The 26,278-nt window shown below is 39.7% G+C and overlaps 1 protein-coding gene and 1 gene segment (V, D, J or C); both read left to right on the top strand.

Moving 5' to 3' along the window:
- Window positions 1-26,278, top strand: part of LOC104681473 — a 195,738-nt gene that overhangs the window by 138,093 nt on the left and 31,367 nt on the right. The gene's annotated exons all lie outside the window — the stretch shown is intronic.
- Window positions 15,052-15,788, top strand: LOC115894313. The segment is given in 2 exon segments: window positions 15,052-15,160; window positions 15,285-15,788. Coding segments are annotated over 2 exon segments (378 nt in total).

Below are 26,278 nucleotides of genomic sequence, written 5' to 3'. Positions count from 1 at the left end.
AAGCACTATGGAAAACAGTGTGGTGATTCCTTAATGAACGAAAAGTAGACCGATCTGATCCAGCAATCCACTACTAGGTATCTACCCAGAGGAAAATAAGTCATTATACAAAAAAGATACTTGCACATGCATGTTTACAGTAGCACAATTTGCAATTGCAAAAATATGAGACCAGCTCAAATGCCATATATATACGTATATATGTAGACGTATACATACATATATACTATATACACACCTATGTATACACATATAGATATATGTATATATGCATACATATATGTACATATACACATACATATATGTCCATATACACATATATGTACATATATATACACACACATATATATATAGTAGAATACTACTCAGCCATAAAAAGGAATGAAATAATATCATTTCAAGCACTTGCATGGAACTGTAGGCAATTATTCTAAGTGAAGTAACTCAGGAATGGAAAACCAAGCGTCATATATTTTCACTCCTATGTGGGAGCTAAGATATGGGGACACAAAGGTACAAGAATGATACATTGGATATTGGGGACTTGGGAGACTGTGAAGGGGCTGGCAAGAGATAAAAGACTATACACTGGGTACAGCGTACATTGCTTGGGTTATGAGTGTTACAAAATCTCAGAAATCACCACTAAAGAAATCATTCATGTAACCAAACACCAGCTCTTCCCCAAAACCCCATTGAAATAAAAATAAATGAACAGACAAATAAATAAATAAATAAAGCTTCAGGACAGAAACAACTAAGCCGTGTGCACACTCCTGACTCAGAAACCAGGAGTAGTCTGTAGTCTTAAACAGCTGTAGTTTTAAGCCGATAAATTTGTGGTAATTTGTTACATGACCATAAAAATTAACACACATGTTAAGAGTAAACAATGGACCTAAGAGCAGTGATGTCAGCAGATGAGCACAGGCTTCTTCCCATTGTGATCTTAGGGTTCGCAAACACAACAAGAAAGGAAGCAGGTGAGAACTGTTTTATCTCAGCGTCCTAAAGATCATAAAACATGACAAGTGAGAAATAAAACAGGCCTTGGTTTATTTTGGGAAGCAAATACTTTTCTAAGTATAGTAAGACGCTATGGGATACTTTGAAAACAGAGCATTCTTATGACAGTATTTATTTTTTAAAAGATTGATGATTGTAGTTGGGCTGTGAGGAGCAAGGAATACAGTCAACTGGGTAAAGTGAATCCTGGAGTAGTCTTTGGTTAGTGCAGATTGTTGAAAACATAAGCAGATGGTACCCTATTTTGGAAGTAATGACAATGAGCCTCCCAGATGGGAGAAGAGGAGGAAAGAGAGGGATTAGGAGTGACCTGGAGGTTTTTACCATGTGCTATTCTTTCGTGATTTACTGATGCAAAATGGATTTGGGACCTTCTAAATTAGGGGTAATATAAGAGGAGTTTGTGAATGTTGCTCACTTCGGGATTGAGAGGGCAATAAACACGCAGATTAAGTGGACGCGTTTACAGGTGAGTAGAGTTTGGGGTATGAGGGAAAAAAATACATGCAGGTGGTCAGCAGTGCTTAGAGGGAAATTTATGGTAATATGCATGCGTATATGCATGTGCATATTGTTATAATTTGGATGTTTGTCCCCTCCAAACCTCAGGCTGAAATGTCCCTTCTGTTGCAGGTATGTCCTGAGGGTGATATTTTTGTTATGCAGGAAGATCTCTCATGAATAGCTTGGTACCCTTCCCAAGGCAAAGAGGGAGTTCTCACTATATTATGTGACTCTAGGGCTGGTTGTTTTAAAGAGCCTGGCACCTCTTTCTCGCTCTCTTGCTCTCTCTCTCTCCCCATGTGGAACTCCTGCTCCCCTTCCTTTTCTGCAATGATTAAAAGCTTCCAGAGGCCTCACCAGAAGCTGAACAGATGCCAGTGCCTTGCTAGTATAGCTTGCACCACCATGAGCCAAATAAACCTCTTTTCTTTATAAATTGCCCAATTTCAGGTATTCCTTTATACTAATTCAAAACAGACTAATACAGGCATGCACATACATATGCATTTGTACATATATACATAAACGTGTGTGTGTACAACTGAAAGCATCAAATCAATAATCTCAACTTTCACCTTATGAAACTACAGAAACAGGAGTGATTTAAATTAAAGGATTTAAAACCTGAAGAAAATAAATACTGAAAATTAGAGCAAAAATTATGAAATTAAAAACAGAGAAGGAATAGTGAACACCAAGCAAACTAAATCTAGTTCTTTGGGGAAAAAAAAAAAAAAAAAAAAAAAAAAAAAAAAAAAAACAAAAAAAAAAAACTATACTGTTTATCTTCCAAGTGTTTGCAAATGTTCTGATTATATTTTCAAGATCGAGTTCTATTTTGATTTCTCTGTGGTCAGAGTATACACTTACTATAATTGTAATTATTTTAAATGTGTTGAAGTGTTCTGTGGGCAGGATACAGCCTATCTTGGTACATGTTCTGTAGGCACTTGGAAAAATTTGAATTCTGCTATTGTTGTTTGGAGTGTTCTATAACTGTCAGTTTGATCCTGTGGGTTGATGATGTTGTTGAATGCGTCTTTATCCTTGCCAGTTTCTGATTCGTTGTCCTATCGATTGCTGAGAAGAAGGATTAAAGTCTCCAAGTGTAATTTTTGTTTATTTGTTTGTTTGTTATAGCCACATGCACTTTGTTGCTCTGTTGTTTGGTGCATACACATTTAAAGTTGCTTTGTTTACTTGTAGAACTCTTTCTTCTTCATGTAATATACCTTTTTGTCCCTGGTAATTTTCTTTGGCTCTGTAGTCTATATATCTGACATTGATATTAATGACCTCTGATTTTTTTTATGAAACTTAGTATGGTATATACTTTTTCTTTCCCTTGTATTCAACTTACTTGTACTGTTATATTTGATATGAGTGTCTAATAGACAACATATAGTTGGGACTTTTCTTATAGATTCACCAATCTCTGTCTCTTTTCAAATTTCATAGTTTATGTATTTAATGTTATTATTTTAAATTTTAAGTCTGCACTTTGGGGTTTTTTTCTGGCTAATCTTTTCTGTTGATCTGTTTTCTTATTTTTATTTCTAAAATTTCAATTTTTCCTTGGTTACATTTTGTATTTTCTTCCTGATGCTTTCTATTATTTCATATTTTTCAAGCATGTTTGCAATTGTTCCATGATGCATTTTTATAATGGCTGTTTTAAAATCCTTTCAAGATAATTTTTACATACCTATTATGTAGAGGTTACTATTTACTGATTGCCTTTTCTCACTCATGTTGAGATTTTCCTTTTTTGGGGTATGAAGAGTGCTTTTTGATTGATGTCTGGACATTTTGGATATTGTGTTATGGTGCCAGCTTGAAATTTTGAACACCTAACAAGCTCCCTTATTTATATCACTGCCGTGGCTGCTGGACTGCAAAGAGGCAGATATTTAATCAGATAAACAATTTGCTATTCTACTTCTACCTACAAGTATCCTAGTGTAATTTGTATACCTGTAGCTGCCCGGATTTCGGTCGAATATTTTTAATCAACTGAACTAGGGTAAGAGCAGACAATAATAATTTTCATGTGGCTATGGTTACCTTGAAAATAGTGATTTGTAGTTTCCAGATCTGCAATCAAAAACGAGCATACATGAAAGATGCGGCTGAGGGAAGTATATCATAGGACACAAAACTGGAAAAAAAAAAAAAGTAGCATACATTTGTTGAGCCCTGGAGTCTCCTGCTTTATAAGTACTCCTTCTGGAAGAGCTGGAGCTATGGCTTGGCCACCCATTAGTACTGGATTTACTTAAAGATATTTTCCCTTTCTTACCTCCTTTCAATTATTCCCAATTTTAATTTTTATTAACGTGTGGACAGTCACCGTCTGATTATGACATGTGTTCTTCACTGTCCCTCAGTCCAGACATACTCCCAGACATTCTCCTCTTACCAAAGAAGTGGCAGAAAACTATCACTACACGTTGGCTCTACTATTTAACTTTGTTAAAATAGGTAATTATTTGGTTGCCTTTTTCTGTACTTGCAGGAGGAACCCTGCATTACCATAGGTTTAGGATCTCCTCTTGTGTTCCTAACTAGAAGCATCCACTCCTGGGTATCAGGACCTGTGGTGAGCAGGGTCTAGAATGGCATGGCTGGAAACATGTATCCCCCAGCTGTGTTCCTGTGAATGATGACTAGAGAAGTTGCTCCTACCTTTGTCCACTTGCTTCCTGGACCATTCTTTCAGGCTATCATGGTCATCTGTCTAAAGATTCATCATTGCTTGAAGGAAAGCATGTAAAATTTGCAGAATGTTATACCCATGTGGACATCTTTGGATAATGTATTTGGTAGGAACAATGGATGCCATAATCATGTGTCTAGAATTTCCCTTTTCCCTCAAAATGTAGATTCCTGATTTGGAAAGACTCCCGTATCAGAAAAGTGTACACTCTCTGAGCACTAGAATAGCTAATTATCTCTGGTCAGGAAAAGCAAACATAGATCTAGAATACAAAAGAATCCAGGTGAAGATGCATCACAGTCACCTCCAGGGGACAGTGATCTGATATCCCAAATGATCACTCATTTGTTGATGACACTTGTCTCAACTGCTGAGAAGTCAGATTCCCAGAAGTGGCGATAGTAGGATCAATGCAGCTGGAGATGGTAGTGGTAAGGCATGGCTCCTATCATTGTGTAAGTGCATAGTGCCCCCCAGGTCTTTATGGCTACTTTCTTTAGGAATCTATTATGCAAATACTGAGGAAGTTAAGTTAAAAGGCTGGATACAGTCCATCTGCAGAGTGGTAGATGAATCTTCCAGTATGGATAATTCCTTGGTGTCTTATCTGTGTCAATATTTTTTGCTGTATTGACATAATAAATTAAATTCTCCGCCATAATGTTTTCTCACATGAGTGCATCTCCATGCCTCTTCTCTAGAGCTTCTTGTGTCTGATTGTCCAAGCTTCTTTTCCCGGACCTTGGCCAAGCAGCTATTCAGGAATCCATGTGTATACTTGACTCAAGACACTTCTTTATCCTCATAGTTGGATGAAGATGTGCTCTGTTCAAGTCCATGCTAACTCAAGGGAATGTTTCACAGCCACCTATGATTGTGGCCATTGTGTGAGCACAATCTACATTACTTGCACAAACATATGGTGCTCATCTGTTCAAGAAGAAGCCTAGCTTGTTCTTATTTTTTGTTTGTTTGTCTGTCTTTATTTTTTTTTTTTTTTTTTTTTTTTTTTTGGTACTCACCTGCTTAGCTGATTGGGAAAACCCATGAGGTCATAGGAGTGAGCTGATGATGCAGAGGTGCTAGAGTGAGAGAAGGAAGTGACACAGGGAACTTGAGCACCTGTCCATGGAAAAGAAACATTCCCTCTGAATCTGCTTAAATTCAGTCCCCAAAGTAACATCTCCATCCTAATACTGAGCGGTACTGAAACTTACCTGACCATAAAAATTGGTGAGAATCCCACAAGAGGAAGCTGGAAAGATCTAAAATTGGCACTCTAACATCACAATGAAAAGAACTAGAGAGGCAAGAGCAAACACATTCAAAAGCTAGCAGAAGGCAAGAAATAACTAAGATCAGAGCAGAACTGAAGGAGATAGAGACAAAAGAAAGCCCTCCAAAAAATCAATGAATCCAGGAGTTGGTTTTTTGAAAACATCAACAAAATTGACAGACTGCTAGCAAGACTAATAAAGAAGAAAAGAGAGAGGAATCAAATAGACGCAATAAAAAATGATAAAGGGGATATCACCACCGACCCCACAGAAATACAAACTATCCATTAGAGAATACTATAAACACCTCTATGCAAATCAACTAGAAAATCTAGAAGAAATGGATAATTTCCTGGACACTTACACTCTTCCAAGACTAAACCAGGAAGAAGTTGAATCCCTGAATAGACCAATAGCAGGCTCTGAAATTGAGGCAACTAATTAATAGCCTACCCACCAAAAAAAGTCCAGGACCAGATGGATTCATAGCTGAATTCTACCAGAGGTACAAGGAGGAGCTGGTACCATTCCTTCTGAAACTATTCCAATCAATAGAAAAAGAGGGAATCCTCCCTAACTCATTTTATGAGGCCAACATCATCCTGATACCAAAGCCTGGCAGAGACACAACAAAAAAAAAGAGAATTTTAGACCAATATCCCTGATGAACATCGATGCAAAAATCCTCAATAAGATACTGGCAAACCGGATTCAGAAGCACATCAAAAAGCTTATCCACCATGATCCAGTGGGCTCCATCCCTGGGATGCAAGGCTGGTTCAACATTCGCAAATCAATAAACGTAATCCAGCATATAAACAGAACCAAAGACAAGAACCACACGATTATGTCAATAGATGCAGAAAAGGCTTTTGACAAAATTCAACAGCCCTTCATGCTAAAAGCGCTCAATAAATTCGGTATTGATGGAACGTACCTCAAAATAAAAAGAGCTATTTATGACAAACCCACAGCTAATATCATTCTGAATGGGCAAAAACTGGAAAAATTCCCTTTGAAAACTGGCACAAGACAGGGATGCCCTCTCTCACCACTCCTATTCAACATAGTGTTGGAAGTTTTGGCTAGGTCAATCAGGCAAGAGAAAGAAATAAAAGGTATCAAGTTAGGAAAAGAAGAAGTCAAATTGTCCCTGTTTGCAGATGACATGATTGTATATTTAGAAAACCCCATCGTCTCATGTCCAAAATCTCCTTAAGCTGATAAGCAACTTCAGCAAAGTCTCAGGATACAAAATCAATGTGCAAAAATCACAAGCATTCTTATACACCAGTAACAGACAAGCAGAGAGCCAAATCAGGAATGAACTTCCATTCACAATTGCTTCAAAGAGAATAAAATACCTAGGAATCCAGCTTACAAGGGATGTAAAGGACCTCTTCAAGGAGAACTACAAACCACTGCTCAGTGAAATCAAAGAGGACACAAACAAATGGAAGAACATACCATGCTCATGGATAGGAAGAATCAATATCGTGAAAATGGCCATACTCCCCAAGGTTATTTCTAGACTCAATGCCATCCCCATCAAGCTACCAATGAGTTTCTTCACAGAATTGGAAAAAACTGCTTTAAAGTTCATATGCAACCAAAAAAGAGCCCAGCATTGCCAAGACAATCCTAAGTCAAAAGGACAAAGCTGGAGGCGTCACGCTACCTGACTTCAAACTATACTACAAGGCTACAGTAACCAAAACAGCATGGTACTGGTACCAAAACAGAGATATAGACCAATGGAACAGAACAGAGTCCTCAGAAATAATACCGCACATCTACAGCCATCTGATCTTTGACAAACCTGAGAGAAACAAGAAATGGGGAAAGGATTCCCTATTTAATAAGTGGTGCTGGGACAACTGGCTAGCCATAAGTAGAAAGCTGAAACTGGATCCTTTCCTTACTCCTTATATGAAGATTAATTCAAGATGGATTAGAGACTTAAATGTTAGACCTAATACCATAAAAACCCTAGATGAAAATCCTAGGTAGTACCATTCAGGACATAGGCATGGGCAAGGACTTCATGTCTAAAACACCAAAAGCAACGGCAGCAAAAGCCAAAATTGACAAATGGGGTATAATTAAACTAAAGAGCTTTTGCACAGCAAAAGAAACTACCATCAGAGTGAACAGGCAACCTACAGAATGGGAGAAAATTTTTGCAACCTACTCATCTGACAAAGGGCTAATATCCAGAATCTACAAAGAACTCAAACAAATATACGAGAAAAAAACAAACAACCCCATCAAAAAGTGGGGAAAGGATATGAAGAGACATTTCTCAAAAGAAGATATTCATACAGCCAACAGACACATGAAAAAATGCTCATCATCACTCGCCATCAGAGAAATGCAAATCAAAACCACAATGAGATACCATCTCACACCAGTTAGAATGGCAATCATTAAGAAGTCAGGAAACAACAGTTGTTGGAGAGGATGTGGAGAAATAGGAACACTTTTACACTGTTGGTGGGATTGTAAACCAGTTCAACCATTATGGAAAACAGTATGGCAATTCCTCGAGGATCTAGAACTAGATGTACCATGTGACCCAGCCATCCCACTACTGGGTATATACCCAAAGGATTATAAATCATGCTGCTATAAAGACACATGCACACGTACGTTTATTGCAGCACTATTCACAATAGCAAAGACTTGGAATCAACCCAAATGTCCATCTGTGACAGACTGGATTAAGAAAATGTGGCACATATACACCATGGAATACTATGCAGCCATAAAAAAGAATGAGTTTGTGTCCTTTGTAGGGACATGGATGCAGCTGGAAACCATCATTCTTAGCGAACTATCACAAGAACAGAAAACCAAATACCGCATGTCCTACTCATAGGTGGGAACTGAACAATGAGATCACTTGGACTCGGGAAGGGGAACATCACACACCGGGGCCTATCATGGGAGGGGGGAGGGTGGAGGGATTGCATTGGGAGTTATACCTTATATAAATGATGGGTGTTGACGAGTTGATGTGTGCAGCACACCAACATGGCACAAGTATACATATGTAACAAACCTGCACGTTATGCACATGTACCCTAGAACTTAAAGTATAATAATGATAAAAAAAAAAAAAAGAGAGAGAGAGAGAGTCCTCATCAGAAAGAAAACCTTTCTGGACCTTGATCTTTGACTTTCCAGGCTCCTAAAATGTTAGAAATAAATTTCTGTGGTTTAAGCCATTCAGCCACATCAATTTTGGTGTCAAAATCCCTGCAGACTCATCCACCCTCCTCAGCCACTCTGAGCAAGATCAGCCTCAGGAGGCCCTCCTGGACATGAGGCCCAGCTTTGCTTCTCTTCCTGCTGCTGTTCTGACCCTCTGGTGAGGAGGGAGGACTCCAGCTTCATCCTCAGTTTGTTTGCATTAAGTAGAAAGGTTTACTTGTTTTCAACCTGTTTTGCTTCCTGATTGAAATTTAATCAAACTGAATGAACTACTTCTTTGGTATTAATATTTGGGAATGTTCATGTTTGTTCCCCACACAGATGCCAGTGGCAACATTGTGTGGACCCTGTCTCCAGCCCCTATCCTTGCGTCCCAGGTGAGAGGGTCACCAGCGGGCCTGACCAGGGTATGAATAGCATCCTAATCCAGCTCCAGCAGAACTGAGGCCTGGTTCTGAGCTCCTGATGCCCCCTGGAGACCATGCCTGCCCTGGTCACTCTGGCTATCAGCATCCAAACTGCCTTCAGGGGCATGTGCCCCCTCCTCCTGTCATTACTGGTGCACAAATCTCACCCCAGCTGCTCCTCTGCCTGGGGTGCTGATGAAGGTCTGGGGCTTTCTCAGTGGAGCAGAATGGGAGGCAGCTCTGAAACCACAAACTCTCTTCTCTTTCCACCCGCTTCCCACCTTCTGTATGGGAACTTCCAGTGCATCTGGTGAGCATCACGGAGTGGAGAATGTCAGTGTGTTTTCTCCCACATCCTGCTCTGAATTTATGAGGCCAATTCATCTTCACCTCACACATGGGCTGCCCTTGTCTTCAGGAATGCGATCCTTGTTTCTCTCACATCCTGGCACAGTATTGACACCTTAGTTCTTACTTCACTCCATGAATCCTTTTGGAAAGATCATGGTCAACAAATTGTGGTGCTTGGATAACAGACAATAAAATTACAAGTATTCAGAAGTTTGTGTATGGGGGAGAAATGACCCATTCTGAACAGAGTCTCAGCAGCTGGGTGAGCCATAGAAGCTGGGCAGAGAGATCCCATATGGCTCCAGTCAGAGGGGAGGCTGCTAACGAGCCATGGGGTGCTTTTGTCCTGTGATCACCCCTGTAATCCTGTCTTATAAGCCACACATGACCTAATTCTATGAACCACATGTGCTGCTCTGTCCACCAGGGGCCCAGGGGAGGAAAAGTCCATGGTAAGCTCTGGGCACAAAACATCTCTCTACCGGGAGCCGAGGCCCACTCCCTACCTCCTTCACACCTGCTGCCTCTTGTTCCCCAGACTCCCATTGGATCCCTCAGCATCCAAAGCCATCTATGAGTCAGTGTTTGACCCAGCAAGGAAATGAGGGGGGTCCTGAGCCTCCTCACCTTTGGGATCTGTAGTGGGGAAGGGATCATGGGGTGGGGCACCATTGCTGGTTTTTCATGTTCAAGCTCAACTTATCAAAGTTTAAAACCATACCTTATAACAACAATTAATATTATATTTATTTACATGAAATGGCATATTATATTTATTATGTATGCACAGTATATACAAATGTATTAATACAACTTATATCTGAAATATCATAGATATATATTTAATTTATAAAGTATGTTACAAATACATATATACAGGTACAAATAATTTACTTTTATTTATTTAGCATATGCTTCTTTTCCTTCTAACTATAACAGAATCTGGCTGAGTAAATACTCTGGAGACATTTGATGACCCTCCCTCCTTTGCCTAGCAGGGTCCCCGCCACTTGGTATCAGTGAGGACAGAACTGAGGAGAGCTGGCCTAGGATCCCAGGCCCTGCCCCATGGCTTTGGTCTCTTACACTTTTACCCTGTATGCAGGGTTCCTGACAGAGGTTGCATTTGGAAGATTTACAAAGAAAGGCTTCCAGAGTGTTAGTTCTGGATTCTGAGGAGGGTAAGTGGAAGGTGGGTCTGGATTTCCAGCATGGAGGAGGCCAGACCAAGTCTTAGGAAAGGCTCTAGCGTGGGAAGAAAGGACTTAAAACTCAGACCTGTGGCCATAGCCTTAGGAACCCAAGAGTGAATACTAACCAAATGGGCTCTGGGAAAACGCAGACTAAAGATGTTATAGTCAACTGTAATCTTATCTTTCAAATGCTACACATAAATGTTGGTGGGAGATTTTATGGTGAAAATAACACACAATGAGCCCCACTGCCTACAGTCAGGCACTTGTTTGATTTAGAATAACTATTGAAAAATTTGATTTTAAATCACATCTGGCTACTAACATATTGCACAGCCTCTTTATGCTATGATACTCAAGAGTGCATAAAATAAAAAAAGGGACTGGAGATATATATATATATATATATATATATACACACACACATATATATACACACACACATATATATGTATTATACACACACACACACACATTTCAAAGTGAATTATTTGGTTCAACGCTCAGGACACTCCATGGTGTTCACCGGGCTGCATTGCACAGCTGAAAAAAACAATTATCAGAGCTCATGGTTGCTTTGCACAGTCACATGGTCAGCGTGGGCTGGGCTGGGATTTGAATCTACATATATCTGACCTTAGTGTGTTCCTTCCATGTGACCACTTTCATCTCACAAAAGAGCCCACAGCCTGTAAGAAGGGAGAAGAAACCATAAGGACAGTGTGGAATCCACAGCCCCCTGTGGCCTCTGACTCACGCTGTGCTCACCTTAATCTTAAATTAGCTTTATTTGCAGTTTTCTAATCAAAGCACAAGTCTCTCTGAGCCTCCACAAACTGCAAATGACTTTATTTTAGATTTCAGAGCTGGGACACATCTTGATTCCCTCGACCTCCAAAATACCTCTTTCTCTTCCAGTCTCTCTGACTCAATTCTTCCCTCTCAGATTGTGTCATGCAAATTTAATTTGCCCTCCAAACATGAAAACAAACAACCTGGCCTTTCTCATCTGCTGTGAGAGCTGACCCCTAGGTTCTCAGATACACATATTGTACAAGAGCTAATCAAGGGATTTGACCCAAGAAATTCTCTATCTTAGAAGAATTCTGATGCTACCTCCCCTTATAATATAGTGTTCTCCAACTCTTGTCAAAATTGACAGCAGATGATAGCAAGGTGGAAATATTTTGGAGAACAGAGGACAGCCATGCACTCAGAAAGATTGAAGCCATCTCTTCCTCTTGCATTCGTTTTCTGTTGCTGATGAAACAAATTACCATAACAATACTGGATTGATACAACACAAATCTATTATCCTATAGCTCTAAAGGTCAGAAGTCTCGCTGAGCTAAAATTAAGGAGTCAGTAGGGCTCCATTCCTTCTGGAGGTTCCTAAGGAAGAGAATCTGATTTTCTGCTTTTCCTCATCAAGATGCCCCAATATTGTCTGTTCTATAGCCTCATCCCCCATTACTCATGCATCCCTCTCCATAGTCCCAGCTGCTCTCTCGCTGTTACCCTCCTCCCTCCCTATTATAGGATCTTGTGATTCTGCTGTCTCTCCCAGATAATCCAGGATCCTCTCCTGTCCTCAAAAGCCTTAATCTAATCACATTTGCTAAATTTCTTTGAACATACAAGGTAACATTCATAGGTTTCAGACATGAGGACATGAATGTCTTTGAAATGTGTAATATTTATTGTTTTAACAACACTTGTGATTTTCCACAACTGTTCTCAAAGTAAAATAAAAAAGTCATGAGGCCGATTGATGAGGCAAGAGAGCTGGAAAAAAATTGAAACTTGGGAACCCTCTGACCTATTTATTCCACTGCCTCCAGTGTGGAATTCATGGTATATAGCATTGCGGAATTTTTTGTATTGTTTTGTTTCTTAAGGCAGGATGTCACTCTGTGGACCAGGCTAGAATGCACTGACACAATCACGGCTCACTGCAGCCTCAACCTCCTGGGCTCAAGCAATCTTCCCACCTCAGCTTCCTGATAAATGGAACTGCAGGAACATGCCACCAAGCCTGGCTAAATTTTGTGTTTTTCGTAGAGATGGAGTTTTGCCACCATGTTGCCATGGCTGGTCTCGAACTTCTGGGCTCAAGCAATCTGCCCATCTAAGCCTCTCAAAATGCTGAGATTACAGGTGTGAGCCACTGCTCCTGGCTGTGTGTAGATGTTTTTAAAGGCTCCTTTTGTTTTGTGAGTCAGAAGAAATCGACTGCATAAATCAAATCCAAGATAGTTGGTGAAGGGAAATTAAGGGCTTACTGGATATTCTTGTGCACCAAGAAAGGAAAAGTGATAAGAATTTAGAGCAGAGATACCTTCTTCCAAGAATAGGGATTTGTTCCACCTTAAACTGGGTGCACCAACAAGAAGGAACTGTGTGCAGGCAGCCTATTTACACTGGGAGGGGAGGAGGAAAGTGTAGCAGGAAATAGAGGATGGGTGTAAAAAGTCTCCCCCAAAAGCCACCTAACTCTTAGGATGACTGAAGCTCCATCCCATGTGGAAGCATGGGGACAATGCCTCTGGGCTATTCCATTTAAGAGGAGAGAGCTCGGGTGTGTATACTCGTACTCCTGTTCTCATCTGTTGATGGTTTCCTTGGTTAGTCTGTTGTGTCTTTGTATAACAGAATGCCTGAAACTGTAATTGATAAAGAGCAGACAATTATTCTCTCATACTTCTGGAGGATGGGAAGTGTAAGATCAAGGTACTGTCAGATTAAGGTTCAGTTTATCTGCTTTCAAGATGGCATTATGAATCCTGAGTCCTCCAGAAGGAAGGAAGTCCATGGCCTACATGATAGAAGAGAAGAAAAGAGAGAGAGAGAAAGTCTACTCCCACAAGTGGGAAAGAGCAGGGACTCACTCTCAGGAACCTGCAACCCCAACATGCCAAGAACGGAAAGAATAGAAAATCCTGAGTCTCTTCAAAGGAAATTTCAAGCACCTACCTAGCCTTAAGAAGTAAGTAAGTAACATGATAAGCAAGGAAGTAATAGCCTAAAACAATAGCCAAATAAGTTAGACGCACAGGATGGGGGGTTCCCCTATTGAAACTGAAGATGACATTGTAATATATGTCTCTGAGGTGTTTTTGAGAAAACAAGACCCCCTCCAAATGTATAGGCCAGCACATAGACCTCACAAAAGGGGGAACTGGGGACTGAGCTCTGACCATGGTGCTTTGTTCTAAATATCTTACAGAGGGGCCTGGTAAAAGTCATATCCATAAACCTGAGCTAATGTTCTCTTCTGCTGAACCCAAATTTTTAAACAAAGCTTTTCTTCCTTAACCAATTGCAAATTTAGAAATCTTGTAATCTACCCTTCATCTGTAAGCCCCTGCTTCAAGATGTCCTGCCCTTTCAGGCCAAAACCAATATGTGACCTCCATGTATTAATTTTCAATTTTACCTGTAACTTCTACTTTCCTGAAATTTACTCCTACCTTATAAAACCCTTACTTGCAAGCCATCAGTGAGGCCAGGATTTGAGTCTTAGTTGCCAGATTCTCTTTACCTGATGTCCTATAGACAAACAATCACTTCCTTTCTCCTGCTGCAAACTCGGTGTGAATATCTCATCTCACTGAACTGAGTGAGTGGACTGCAGTTCTATCCATAGCACAAGCCCTGTTTAGAGTGGCATTTATCCATTCATGAGGGCAGAGACCTCATGACTTAAACCCTTCCCATTAGGCCCCACCTCCCAATTCCATTGCATTGAGATGAACTTAACAACAGATGGGTTTTGAGGGACACAGGAAAATCATAACATTGTCCAAAGAGAGGCTCATTTGAGCCCCTGTGGTCTGCTATGCATGCAGGCAGAGCTGCCTTCTCCAGCTTCAGAAAGAGCAGTGAGGGGTGTAGATGGCCATTGGAAGTCAGCAGCAGTACAATGAAAGGGAAAGGATAGCGTGTAGACAGGGATTGCAATCCAGATACATTTTCTATTTAATTTCCATTCCAAAAAGAGAATACTTTCATGCTAACAGAAGTGTTGTAAGTACATCACAAAGTGCTTTCTTCCATTTGAGTGCATATTGTATTTTTTAAAAATAATCTCCATGCACGAATAAAATATATTTCTCCATCTAGTCCTCAGGAATATTTCAAATTTTGACAATTAACTCAGAAAAGTTTTTTGTAACAAAAGAGCCCCCAGGAAGAAACACTTATTTACAGACAAATCTGTGCTGCCCTGGTCTGACCTGGGATGCTGGGGACACTACCCCTGTGCTAAGTTACTGAGATCTGCCAGCCATGCAGCTGGGCCCAGCCTGCCCCATCCCCTGCTGATTTGCATGTTCCCAGAACACAGCCCCCCTGCCCTGAAGACGTCTTAATAGGCTAGTCACACCCTGTGCAGGAGTCAGTCCCAGTCAGGACACAGCATGGACATGAGGGTCCCCACTCAGCTCCTGGGGCTCCTGCTGCTCTGGCTCCCAGGTAAGGAAGGAGAACAGCAGGAATTTACTCAGCCAGTGTGTTCAGTACTGACTGGCTCTTCATGGGAACCTCCCTATAATATGATTAATAGTGTAAATATTTGTTTTTATGTTTCCAACCTCAGGTGCCAGATGTGACATCCAGATGACCCAGTCTCCATCCTCCCTCTCTGCATCTGTAGGAGACAGAGTTACCATCGCTTGCCGGGCGAGTCAGGGCATTAGCAATTATTTAGCCTGGTATCAGCAGAAACTGGGGGAAACTCCTAAGCTCCTGATCTATGCTGCTTCCAGTTTGCAAAGTGGGATTCCCTCTTGGTTCAGTGGCAGTGGATCTGGGACAGATTTCACTCTCACCATCAGCAGCCTGCAGCCTGAAGATATTGCAACATATTACTGTCAACACTATGATAATTTCCCTCCCACAGTGTTACAAGTCATAACATAAATCACCCAGGAGAGCAGATGTGTGAGGCTCAGTGGTCCCAGATGCCCCTTCTGGTGCCTCCACCTGCTGAGAGTGTTTCTCAAATCAGAGTCACACTTTGAAGGTCACTGGAGAGTTTTTGTAAAAGAGCCATGAAGGCCCACTTACTCATAGCTGTCTTTCCTTGTCCTAATCCCCAGTAGCACAGACAGGACAATGCTTCTCCTGACTTCATTGAGAAGAAAGGATTATACCTGAGGAGTCTGAGTTGTGGCATCAGTTGGAATTCATACAGCAAAAGTGAGCCACTCTAGGTATTCCAAGTAGGTTTTTTTTTTTTTTTTTTTAAACACAAGGTGTGAGAATCAAAACTACAGCTTTTTAAAGGCTTGCGGGTACAGTAGTCCAAGACGCAAATACTAGAAAAGAGGAATTCTCTTCCAGAATCCAGAATGCATCTGACAGAGAAGGTACAATTGCCAATCATGTCGTCTTTAGATGTTTCTGAGAGGCCCATGGGTGGGAGTGTTGATGCTCTCAGCTGCCTGGAGGACTTCACCAGTTGCTTCTGCAGTCCTCACCTCTGTCCAAATGTCTTGCAGCAGGTGTTGATGAATAGTATTGAATCTTCCCCTTCTTACTTCTCAATCTCAGGGCGAGCCCCTCACTGGGCAACTCTACCAAAAACCAGAGAAAGAAAACGGTTTCTGGCAAATGTGCTTCCAGAATGATAGTGATGATGGGGAAGTGACAGGTGACATCCTAGTGTGGTCACATATCCCAACTCTCAGGATTTTGTCAGTGAAGTAATGGCCTCAGAATACACTTGGATGTACTTCCATATACTATGAGTAAGTTTCAAATCATAGCAAGAAAATGATATTTAGTCATATGATAAATAGAACTACGTGGCTACATTAATCAAAACAGCATAGTGCTGGTACAAAAAGAGACACAGAAAACAGAATAGAGCACTAAGAAATAATGCTGGAGACCTACAACCATCTGATCTTCAACAACCCTGACGAATACAAGCAATGGGGAAAGTACTCCCTATTTAATAGATAATGCTGGGAGAACTGGCTAGCCATATGCAGAAAATGGAAACCGAATCCCTTCCTTACACCTTATACAAAAATGAACTCAATATGGATTACAGACTTAAATGTAAAACCCCAAACTATAAAAACCCTAGAAGAAAATCTAGGCAATACCATTTAGGATATAGACATGGGTAGAGATTTCATGACGAGAATGCCCAAAGCATTTGCAACAAAAAAATTTGACAAATGTGATCTAATTAAACTAAAAGCAAAAATTGACAAATGACAAAAGACAAAATTAAACTAAAAGCAAAAATTGACAAATTAAACTAAAGCAAAAATTGACAAATGCAATCTACTTAAACCAAAGAGCCTCTGCACAGCAGAAGAAACTATCATCAGAGTGAACAGACAACATTAAGAATGAGAGAAAATGTTTGCAATTTATTCTTCTGACAAAGGTCTAATATCCAGAGTCTCAAAGGAACTTAAACAAATTTAGAGCAAAAAAAAAAAAAAAAAAAAACCATTAAAAGGGTGGCAAAGGACATGAATAGACACTTCTTTAAAAAAAGACATACATGATGCCAATAATCATATGAAAAAAAGCTCACCATTACTAATCATTGGAGAAATGCAAACCAAAAACACAATGAGATACCACCTCACATCAGTGAGAATGGCGATTATAAAAAGTCAGAAAACAATAACCTAGGCATGGTGACTCACACCTGTAATCCCAGCACTTTGGGAAGCTGAGATAAGTGGATCATTTGAGGTCAGGAGTTCAAGACTAGCCTGGCCAATATGGTGAAACCTCATCTCTACTCAAAATGCAAAAATTAGCCAGAGGTGGTGGTGGATGCCTGAAATCCCAGTTCCTTGAGGGACTGAGGCACAAGAATTGCTTGAACCTGGAAGGCAGAGGCTGCAGTGAGCTGAGATCGTGCCACTGCACTCCAGCCTGGGTGACAGAACGATATCCCTTCTCAGATTAAAAAAAAAAAAAATCAAAAAACAACAGATACTGGCAAGGTTATAGAGAAGTAGGAAAACTTCTACACTGTTAGTGGGAATATAAATTAGCTCAACCATTCTGGAAGACACTGTGGCAATTCCTCAAAGATTTAGGACTGGAAATACCATTTGACCCAGCAATCCATTACTGGGTATATACCCAAAGGAAAATAAATGATTCTACTATAAAGATACATGCATGTGTATGTTCATTGCAGCACTATCCACAATAGCAAAGACATGGAATCAACCCAAATGCCCAACAATGATAGATCATGTCCTTTGCAAAGACATGGAGGGAGCTGGAAGCCATTATCTTCAGCAAACTAAGGCAGCAACAGAAAACCAAACACTGCATGTTCTCACATATAAGTGGGAGCCGAACAATGAGAACACATGGACACAGGGAAGGAAGAGAGGTAGCGTATCAGGAAGAATAGCTAATGGATGCTGGGCTTAATACTGAGGTGACGGGATGATCTGTGCAGCAAACCACCACGGCACACACCTGAACATGTATCCTGGACCTTAAACTAAAAGTTGAGGGAAAAAAAAGAAAACATGATATAAACATATATAATAGATGTATATAATGTATAATAGTATATTATATATAATATAATATTCATATATTATATATACATATTTTATATACATTATATATCATATATAAAATATATTCATATTATATATAAAATATGTATGTGTGGGTGTTTGTGTTTATATATGTGTGTATCTCTGTGTGTGAATGCGTATAGATAGGTAACCAGAGGGGGATTTTATATGTATAATATTGATTTATTGAAAATCATTAAGTTCACATTCCATAAATAAAATATGTTCATACATATGTATGTGTTCATTTGTTTATATGTGCTTGCATATATATACGTGTGTGTGTGTATACACACAGATATAACATTCGTATTCTTTTTGTTTAATATAAAAACCTTGTTACTCATCATTTGTCCAGAACCCGGTAGCAACACTAAAAGCATGTTACCAATTCAAAATAGCAAAACCACCTTAGATCAACTGAATGGGAATCCGTATTTTAATAAGATAACAGATGATCTATTGAAGGTTTAAGAAGCTATGTTTGGCCGGGCGTGGTGGCTCAAGCCTGTAATCCCAGCACTTTGGGAGACCGAGACGGGCGGATCACGAGGTCAGGAGATCGAGACCATCCTGGCTAATAAGGTGAAACCCTGGCTCTACTGAAAAATACAAAAAACTAGCCGGGCGACGAGGCGGGCGCCTGTAGTCCCAGCTACTCGGGAGGCTGAGGCAAGAGAATGGCGTAAACCCGGGAGGTGGAGCTTGCAGTGAGCTGAGATCTGCACTCCACTGCACTCCAGCCTGGGCGGCAGAGCAAGACTCCGTCTCAAAAAAAAAAAAAAAAAAAAAAAAAAAAAAAAAAAGGAAGCTATGTTTTCGGGAATGTTTACTTCAGCTAAGAAATTTTTGTTGGTTTATCCAACATGTCAATTTAAGAAAATCCGATTAAAGTCACATGTTGAAAACACATCCAATTTTATTTTTCACACAATATGATTGATATTATTTTAGTTAATTTAAGATTAAATTTGCTTTTTTAATGCTGAAGGTTGAAAAACATAATTATTTGTCAGTGGCATGATCACATACCTTGAAACTTAATCGGAGAAAATGTTTTAGAACCTTGAGTAATTGCTAAAGCAAAAGAAGAAACCCACATTTTGTGTACTTGTGTTGGAGCTGTTGGGACTTAAAGCTTATGTAGCTTGACCTCAGGATGTTGTTAATTGTCCTGCTCTTTCAGTCTTGACCCCAATAAAAAAAAACCCATATATTAGAGATAAGCTCAGCGACCTACAGCAAAACTACCCAGCTGAGCTCTGCCTAGATCAGCTAAATTATTGTTGATATGAACATCTGTAAACATGAAAATAAATACTAGTATTATAAGCCTCTGCATTTTGAGTGACTTTTTACAAACCATTGTTGTTGAAAACTAATACATGATTAAACATCCATATATACAGATACATTTTATGAAAATAGACTGCATAAATATGAATCCTTAGAAAATCTTAAGGAAATATAAAACATAGAAGAAATAATACTTAAATAAATTTGAATAAACAAAATACAACTTAACTCATTTATGGAAACATCTAACAGGAATAGTTAGTGTTGATGTTACACATATGCAGCAATTCTCAACCGAATAATCAGAATGGAGCTTCACATATACACTACACATTGTTGAAAATCATTAGACTGACATTCCAAGAATAAAACATATGTTTATACATATATGTGTGCATTGTGTATATATCTTTTTATATATGATATATATTTTAACATATATTTAGATATTGCTTTCTGCATAAACTTATATAAACAGATAGTTATGTTTTAACAAAGTTGTATGACCACATATGTCTGTATATACACATATGCACACACGGTACAAGCACGTATACAAAATTATCACAGTACCAAGGAAATGTAGAGCTAAATGTAGTTTAGCCCTTCTAGACCCTATCTTACAGACAGTACGCAAAGGATGGAGGAATTTTAATGAAACAGATATCAAAACATCATGTGAGGCGTGCATACATTTTGGTGAAAAATTTTTTTACAGTCACTATTTTCTTTAAAGTTTTATGAAGTGTTGTTGTCTGGTCTCCTTGGTAATTTAGACCTTAGCTTAAACTTGTGACCCATGAGGAATGTTGGATTCTGCACTGAAGGATTTTGGATTTTGCCTTTTATTTTATATTATTTTATTTTATTTCATTTTATTTCATTTTATTCTATATTCCAGAATACCTGTGCAGGATGTGCAGGTTTGTTACATAGGTAAAAAAGTGCTATGGTGATTTGCTGCACCTATCAACCCATCACCTAGGTATTAAGCCCAGCATCCATTAACTATTTTTCCTGGTGCTCTTCCCCTACCCGCCCTCCCCTGATAGGCCCTAGTGTGTGTTGTTCCCCTCCCTGTGTTCATGTGTGCTCACTGTTCAGTTCTCCCTCTAAGTGAGAACATGTAGTGTCTGGTTTTCTGTTCTTGTGTTAGTTTTCGGAGGATAATGGTTTCTAGTTTCAACCATGTCCTGCAAGGGACATGATCTCATTCCTTTTTATGGTTGCATAGTATTCCATGGTGTATATGTACAACATTTTATTTATCCATTCTATCATTGATGGGCATTTGGGTTGATTCCATGTCTTTGCTATTGTGGATAGTGCTGCAATGAACACACACATGCATGTATCTTTATAGTAGAATCATTTATATTCCTTTGGGTATATACCCAGTAATGGATTGCTGGGTCAAATGGTATTTCCAGTTCTAAATCTTTGAGGAATTGCCACACTGTCTTCCAGAATGGTTGAAGTAATTTACACTCCCACCACCAGTGTAGAAGTGCTTCTATTTCCCTCCAACCTTGACAGCATCTGTTGTTTCTTGATTTTTTCATAATCACCATTCTGACTAGAGCGATATGGCATCTCATTGTGATCTTGATTTGCATTTTGCTGATGATAATTGATGCTGAGCTTTTTTCATGTTTGTTGGCCGCATGTATGTCTTCTTTTGAGAAGTGCCTGTTCATGTCCTTTGCCCACCTTTTAATGGGCTTTTTAATTTTTATTTTTGTAAATTTGTTTAAATTTCTTGTAAATTCTGGATATTATAACTTTGTCAGATGAATAAATTGCAAAAACTTTCTCCCATTCTGTAGGTTGTCTGTTGACTCTGAAGATAGTTTATTTTGCTGTGCAGAGGCTCTTTAGTTTAATTAGATCGCATTTGCCAATTTTTGCTTTTGTTGCAAATGCTGTAGGCATCTTTGTCATAAAATTTCTGCCTGTGTCTATGTCCTAAATGTTATTGCCTGGATTTTCTTCTAGGGTTTTTATAGTTTGGGGTTTTTCATTTAAGTCTGTAAGCCATCTTGAGTTCATTTTTGTATAAGGCATAAGGAAGGGGTCCAGTTTCAATTTTCTGCGTACGGCTAGCCTATCCTCCCAGCACCATTTATTAAATAGGGAGTACTTCCCGCATTGCTTGCTTTTTTTTTTTTTTTTTTTTTTTTTGGTCAGGTTTGTTGAAGATCAGATGGTTGTATATTTGTGGTTTATTTCTGAACTCCCTATTCTGCTCCAGTGGTCTATGTGTCTATTTTTGTACCAATATCATGTTGTTTTGGTTAGTGTAGCCTTGTAGCATAGTGTGAAGTTGTGTAATGTGATGCCTCCAGTTTTGTTCTTTTTGCTTAGGATTGTCCTGGCTACACAGCCTCTTCTTTGGTTCTATATGAATTTTAAAACTGCCTTTTCTAATTCTGTGATGAATGTCATTGTAGTTTATTGGGGATAGAGTAGATTCTATAAATTGCTTTGGGGAGTATGGCCAGTTTTGCGATATTGATTCTTCCTATCCATGAGCATGGAATGTTTTGCTGTCTGTTTGTGTCCTCTCTGATTTTCTTGAACAGTGGTTTGTAACTTTCCTTGAAGAGGTCTTTCACTTTCCTTGTTAGCTGTTATCCTAGGTATTTTATTCTCTTTGTGGCAATTGTGAATCGGAGCTCATTCATAATTTGGCTCCCTATTTGTCTGTTGTTGGTGTATAGAATGCTTGTCAATTGTGCACATTGATTTTGTATTCAGAGACTTTGTTGAAGTTGCTTATAAGCTTAAGAAGCTTTTGGGCTGAGTCAATGTCATTTTCTAGATGTAGAATCATGTCATCTACAAACAAAGATAATTTGAATTTCTCTCTTCCTATTTGAATATACTTTATTTCTTTCTCTTCCCTGATTGCCCTGGCCAGAACTTCCAACATTGTGTTGAATAAGAGTGGTGAGAGAAGGTATCCTTATCTTGTAGCGGTTTTCAAGAGGAATGCTTCCAGCATTTGCCCATTCAGGATGATATTGACTGTGAGTCTGTCATAAGTGGCTCTTATTATTTTGAGGTATATTTCTTCAATACCTAGTTTATTGAAATGAAGTGATGTTGAATGTTATCAAAGACCTTTTCTCCATCTATTGAGATAATCACGTGGGTTTTGTCTCTAGTTCTCTTTATTAGATGAATTATGTGTATGTTGAACCAGCCTTGCATCTGGGGATAAAGTCTACTTGATCGTGGTGGATAAGCTTTTTGATGTGCGGCTGGATATGGTTTGGCAGTATTTTATTGAGGAATTTCCTTCAATTTTCATTAGGGATATTGACCTAAGGTGGGTTTTTTTTTGTTTTTGATTTTCTGGTTTGTTTTTTTTTTTTTTTTTTTTTTTTTTTTTTTGGTATCTGCCAGGTTTTGGTATCAGGATGATTCTGGTCTCTTAAAATAAGTTATACAGGAGTCTCTCCTTTTCAGTTGTTCCTCATTGTTTCAGAAGGAGTGATACCAGCTCCTGTTTGTACCTCTGATAGAAATGAACTGTAAATCCATCTGGTCCTGGGCCTTTTTTGGTTGACAGGCTATTTATTACTGCCTTGATTTCAGAACTTGTTATTGGTTTATTCAGGGATTCAACTTCTTCCTGGTTCAGTCTTGGATGTCCCCATTCTTTAGATAGAAGTGATTCTGCTGTTACTTGTAAAGACAATGTTTGCAATATGTCAGGTATTGACACATTGCTCTTAGTGTGTGAAAAAGGAATTCAAGTGTGGGAAAGTGTGTATTGGTGATGTCAAGCCACAAGGGTGAATGGAGATACAAAAAGACATGCATCTGTGAAAAACGATGAATCCAAAAGAGACTGAATTTAGGGATATTATCAACACAAGGAGAGCTGCAGGCTAAGGGGTCAGATCTCTGGTAGCTGCTGGCAGGGATGCTGTTCTTCTGTGGGCAGTAGTGAGGAACAGCTGTCTTCTCTGCAGGAGGCAGTCTGAATATGGGATCTCAGGCAGTAAGGGCTCCTCCGCAGACTGAATCAGCAGTGCAGTTTTTGATACTGTTCCAGACGCTCTGCCTGGGGCCTGTTCTTAAGGCTTCCCAACAATTTTTGAGCTATTTAATATCCCATAATGAATCCCTTTATGCTTAGTGCAGTTGACATTTGTAACCAATACTAACGGCCACTCTACACTGAGGACATTGTTGCCTCCTTTTTTCCTGCTATATATAATGCTTTCCAGGTGAACCTACTAGAGAAGGCCAACATGAATAACCTTCATGTCATCAAAAGTGCATGACAAATAAGCTCAGAGGAGCCACCAGGTTCTCAGTCAGCTGCAGTGTTTCATGACAAGAAAAGAGGAGACCGAGGAATCTGCCTGTAATCCTTCAGTCAGTCTTTCTGCACCCTTAGGTAGGGTCTCCACATGCATGTACTCATCAGTGCTCTGAGGAATACTGAGGGAAGTATCCAGGGATAGCTTGGGCTCTCTCTGAACTCCCTCCTCTGTTTCTCTGTCTTTCTGGACCACCAATTCCTTTTCCTCTATTCAGGGACACTCCCAGGTACCTCATGGATTTTCTTTTCCTGCACAATGCTCTGGAAACTCTCCTCAGGGTCTCAGACGGATCAATCCAAATTTCATCCCCTTTCGTTTAAAACCTTCTGGGCTCAACATCCTTAATTTCTAATGTCCAATTTCTTGAAAACAATTGTTTCATGTATTTTGTGCTGTGTTTTAGTTAATCCAGGGAGGAGTGTAAATCTAGCCCATTCTAATCTCTTTTGGCTACAGGTTGAATATCTGGAAGCCCAAGTCTGAAGTTAGAAATTTGTTCCTCCTCAAGGTTCTTCACCAGCAACTGGCAGTGTGGGGATAGCAGGTCATGCTTTAGGGTTGCAACTGGGACTTTACTGCCATTCCCTCATCTCTTGGTTTTCTTACACCACACAAGGTCTCCTGAACACATATACAGACAGTTCCCACACATTCACATGCCATCCTGCTTCCCAGCAGCAGAAACCTGGCGTCACTTTGTGCCTGAGGGGGAACGCCTACTGCATGGCTACTCTCAGGAGAATGAGCCCAAAGGGCCAACTCCCTGGAAGTGAGGGTTAGAGCATTTGAATTTGTAATTTCAGGGCCCCAAGTACCAGGGTGTGATGTAGAAGAAAATTGGCTCTATATTAGCACAGTCTTTCTGTGGGAAAGACTGGAGGAGAGCCAGGTGAGGGGTCTTCACTTCTGGGGCCCAGAGCAAGAGGCCCCTCTTGTTGAGTGTGCATGTAGCTTTGATTGATGCATTATTACTGAGACACTCGATAGCTCCATTGAAATCCAAGATTGGAAACCTCCAACCACCATGCTCTGTCAGTGTCCACAGGGCCCCTTTATGATCCAGCAGGTTGTTGAGGACTCCCTGGCCTTGATGAGTTCGCAGCAGAGCTAGCTTTGTCTCCAGCCTCATCCTCCCTTCCTCCACGTCTTCCCTGAAACTCAGCAATTCCCCAGGTGATGTGATCTTGTCTTCCTCCTACTTTGAAGAGAATTGATCCTCAGTGATTCTGGGGTATTCAGGGTTATACATTTATCCTAATTCAGTCTTCAGTTTCATGGACATCCTATTTGCTTGAAGAAAGAAACTTTATTTGATTGGATTTTTATTTTTTGATAATCAAGTTTGGCATCCTTAGTCAGAACTTTCATGCTGATGAACTAAGAGAAATAAAGTTACAAGGCACTAGCCAAAGTGGCTAACACCTATAATCCCAGCATTTGAAAGGCTAAGACTGTAGGATTACTTGATCCCAGCAATTTGAGACTAGCTTAGACAACATAGCAAGACCCCATCTCCACAACAAATGAAAAAAGTAGCCAGGAGCGGTGACACACACCTGTGGTCCTGGCTACTGGGGAGGCTGAGACAAGAGGTTTGTTTTAGCCCAAGAGGTTGAGGTTGGAGTAAGCTGTGATCTTGCCACTGCACTCCAGTGTAGTGGACAGAGCAGGACCCAGTCTCAAACAAAACAAAACAAACAAGTTACATTGGTAGCGAGGGGTAGACCATTGAGGTCCCCAAACCAAGAATAGGATGGCCACTTAGTTGATGGATACTAAAGAGACCTGTGTCTTCAGATAATAATTTGTCCGTGAACTATGCACTGTTGAGAAAGCACAGTGCTATTTTTGTGTGTCTAGAGTAAATTTCCGTGTCTTGTGATTGTAACAGGTATGGCTCAGTGCCATTACAAAATAGTTTAGAATAGCTTGGGCATACACTTAACAGCTGCCATTTTTATTTTTAAAATATCGAAACAATTTCACATTTACAGAAAGTTTGTAAGTATAGTACAAAGTAACAATTTTTTTCCCCAAAACCATTGAGAGTAACTTGATGACCTCATAGCCCCACACTTTAAGTCTTTGCTATGTATTTCCTTTAGACAAGACATTTTCCTACATAAACCAACACATTTGTGGAATCGGGGTATCATTATTTGTGCATCACTCCATCTAATCCTCAGGTTTATTTCAACTTTTCTTAATTGTTCCCATAATGTCTTTTGTAACAAAATGATTCATGGGTTGCCTTTGGTGGCCTCTACCTCTGTAGTTGTCTTCCATCTAGAACAGTTTCACAGTCCTTGTTTGGACTTTATAAACTTATTGCTTTTGAAGATTACACACCAGTTACCGTGTAGACTGTCAATTTAAATTTGGTT

This window comes from Rhinopithecus roxellana, chromosome 17 (genome assembly GCF_007565055.1).
Source record: "Rhinopithecus roxellana isolate Shanxi Qingling chromosome 17, ASM756505v1, whole genome shotgun sequence".
Lineage (NCBI taxonomy): Eukaryota > Metazoa > Chordata > Mammalia > Primates > Cercopithecidae > Rhinopithecus > Rhinopithecus roxellana.
The sequence above is the reverse complement of the archived record's forward strand: the minus strand, read 5'-3'. Positions and strand labels throughout refer to the sequence as shown.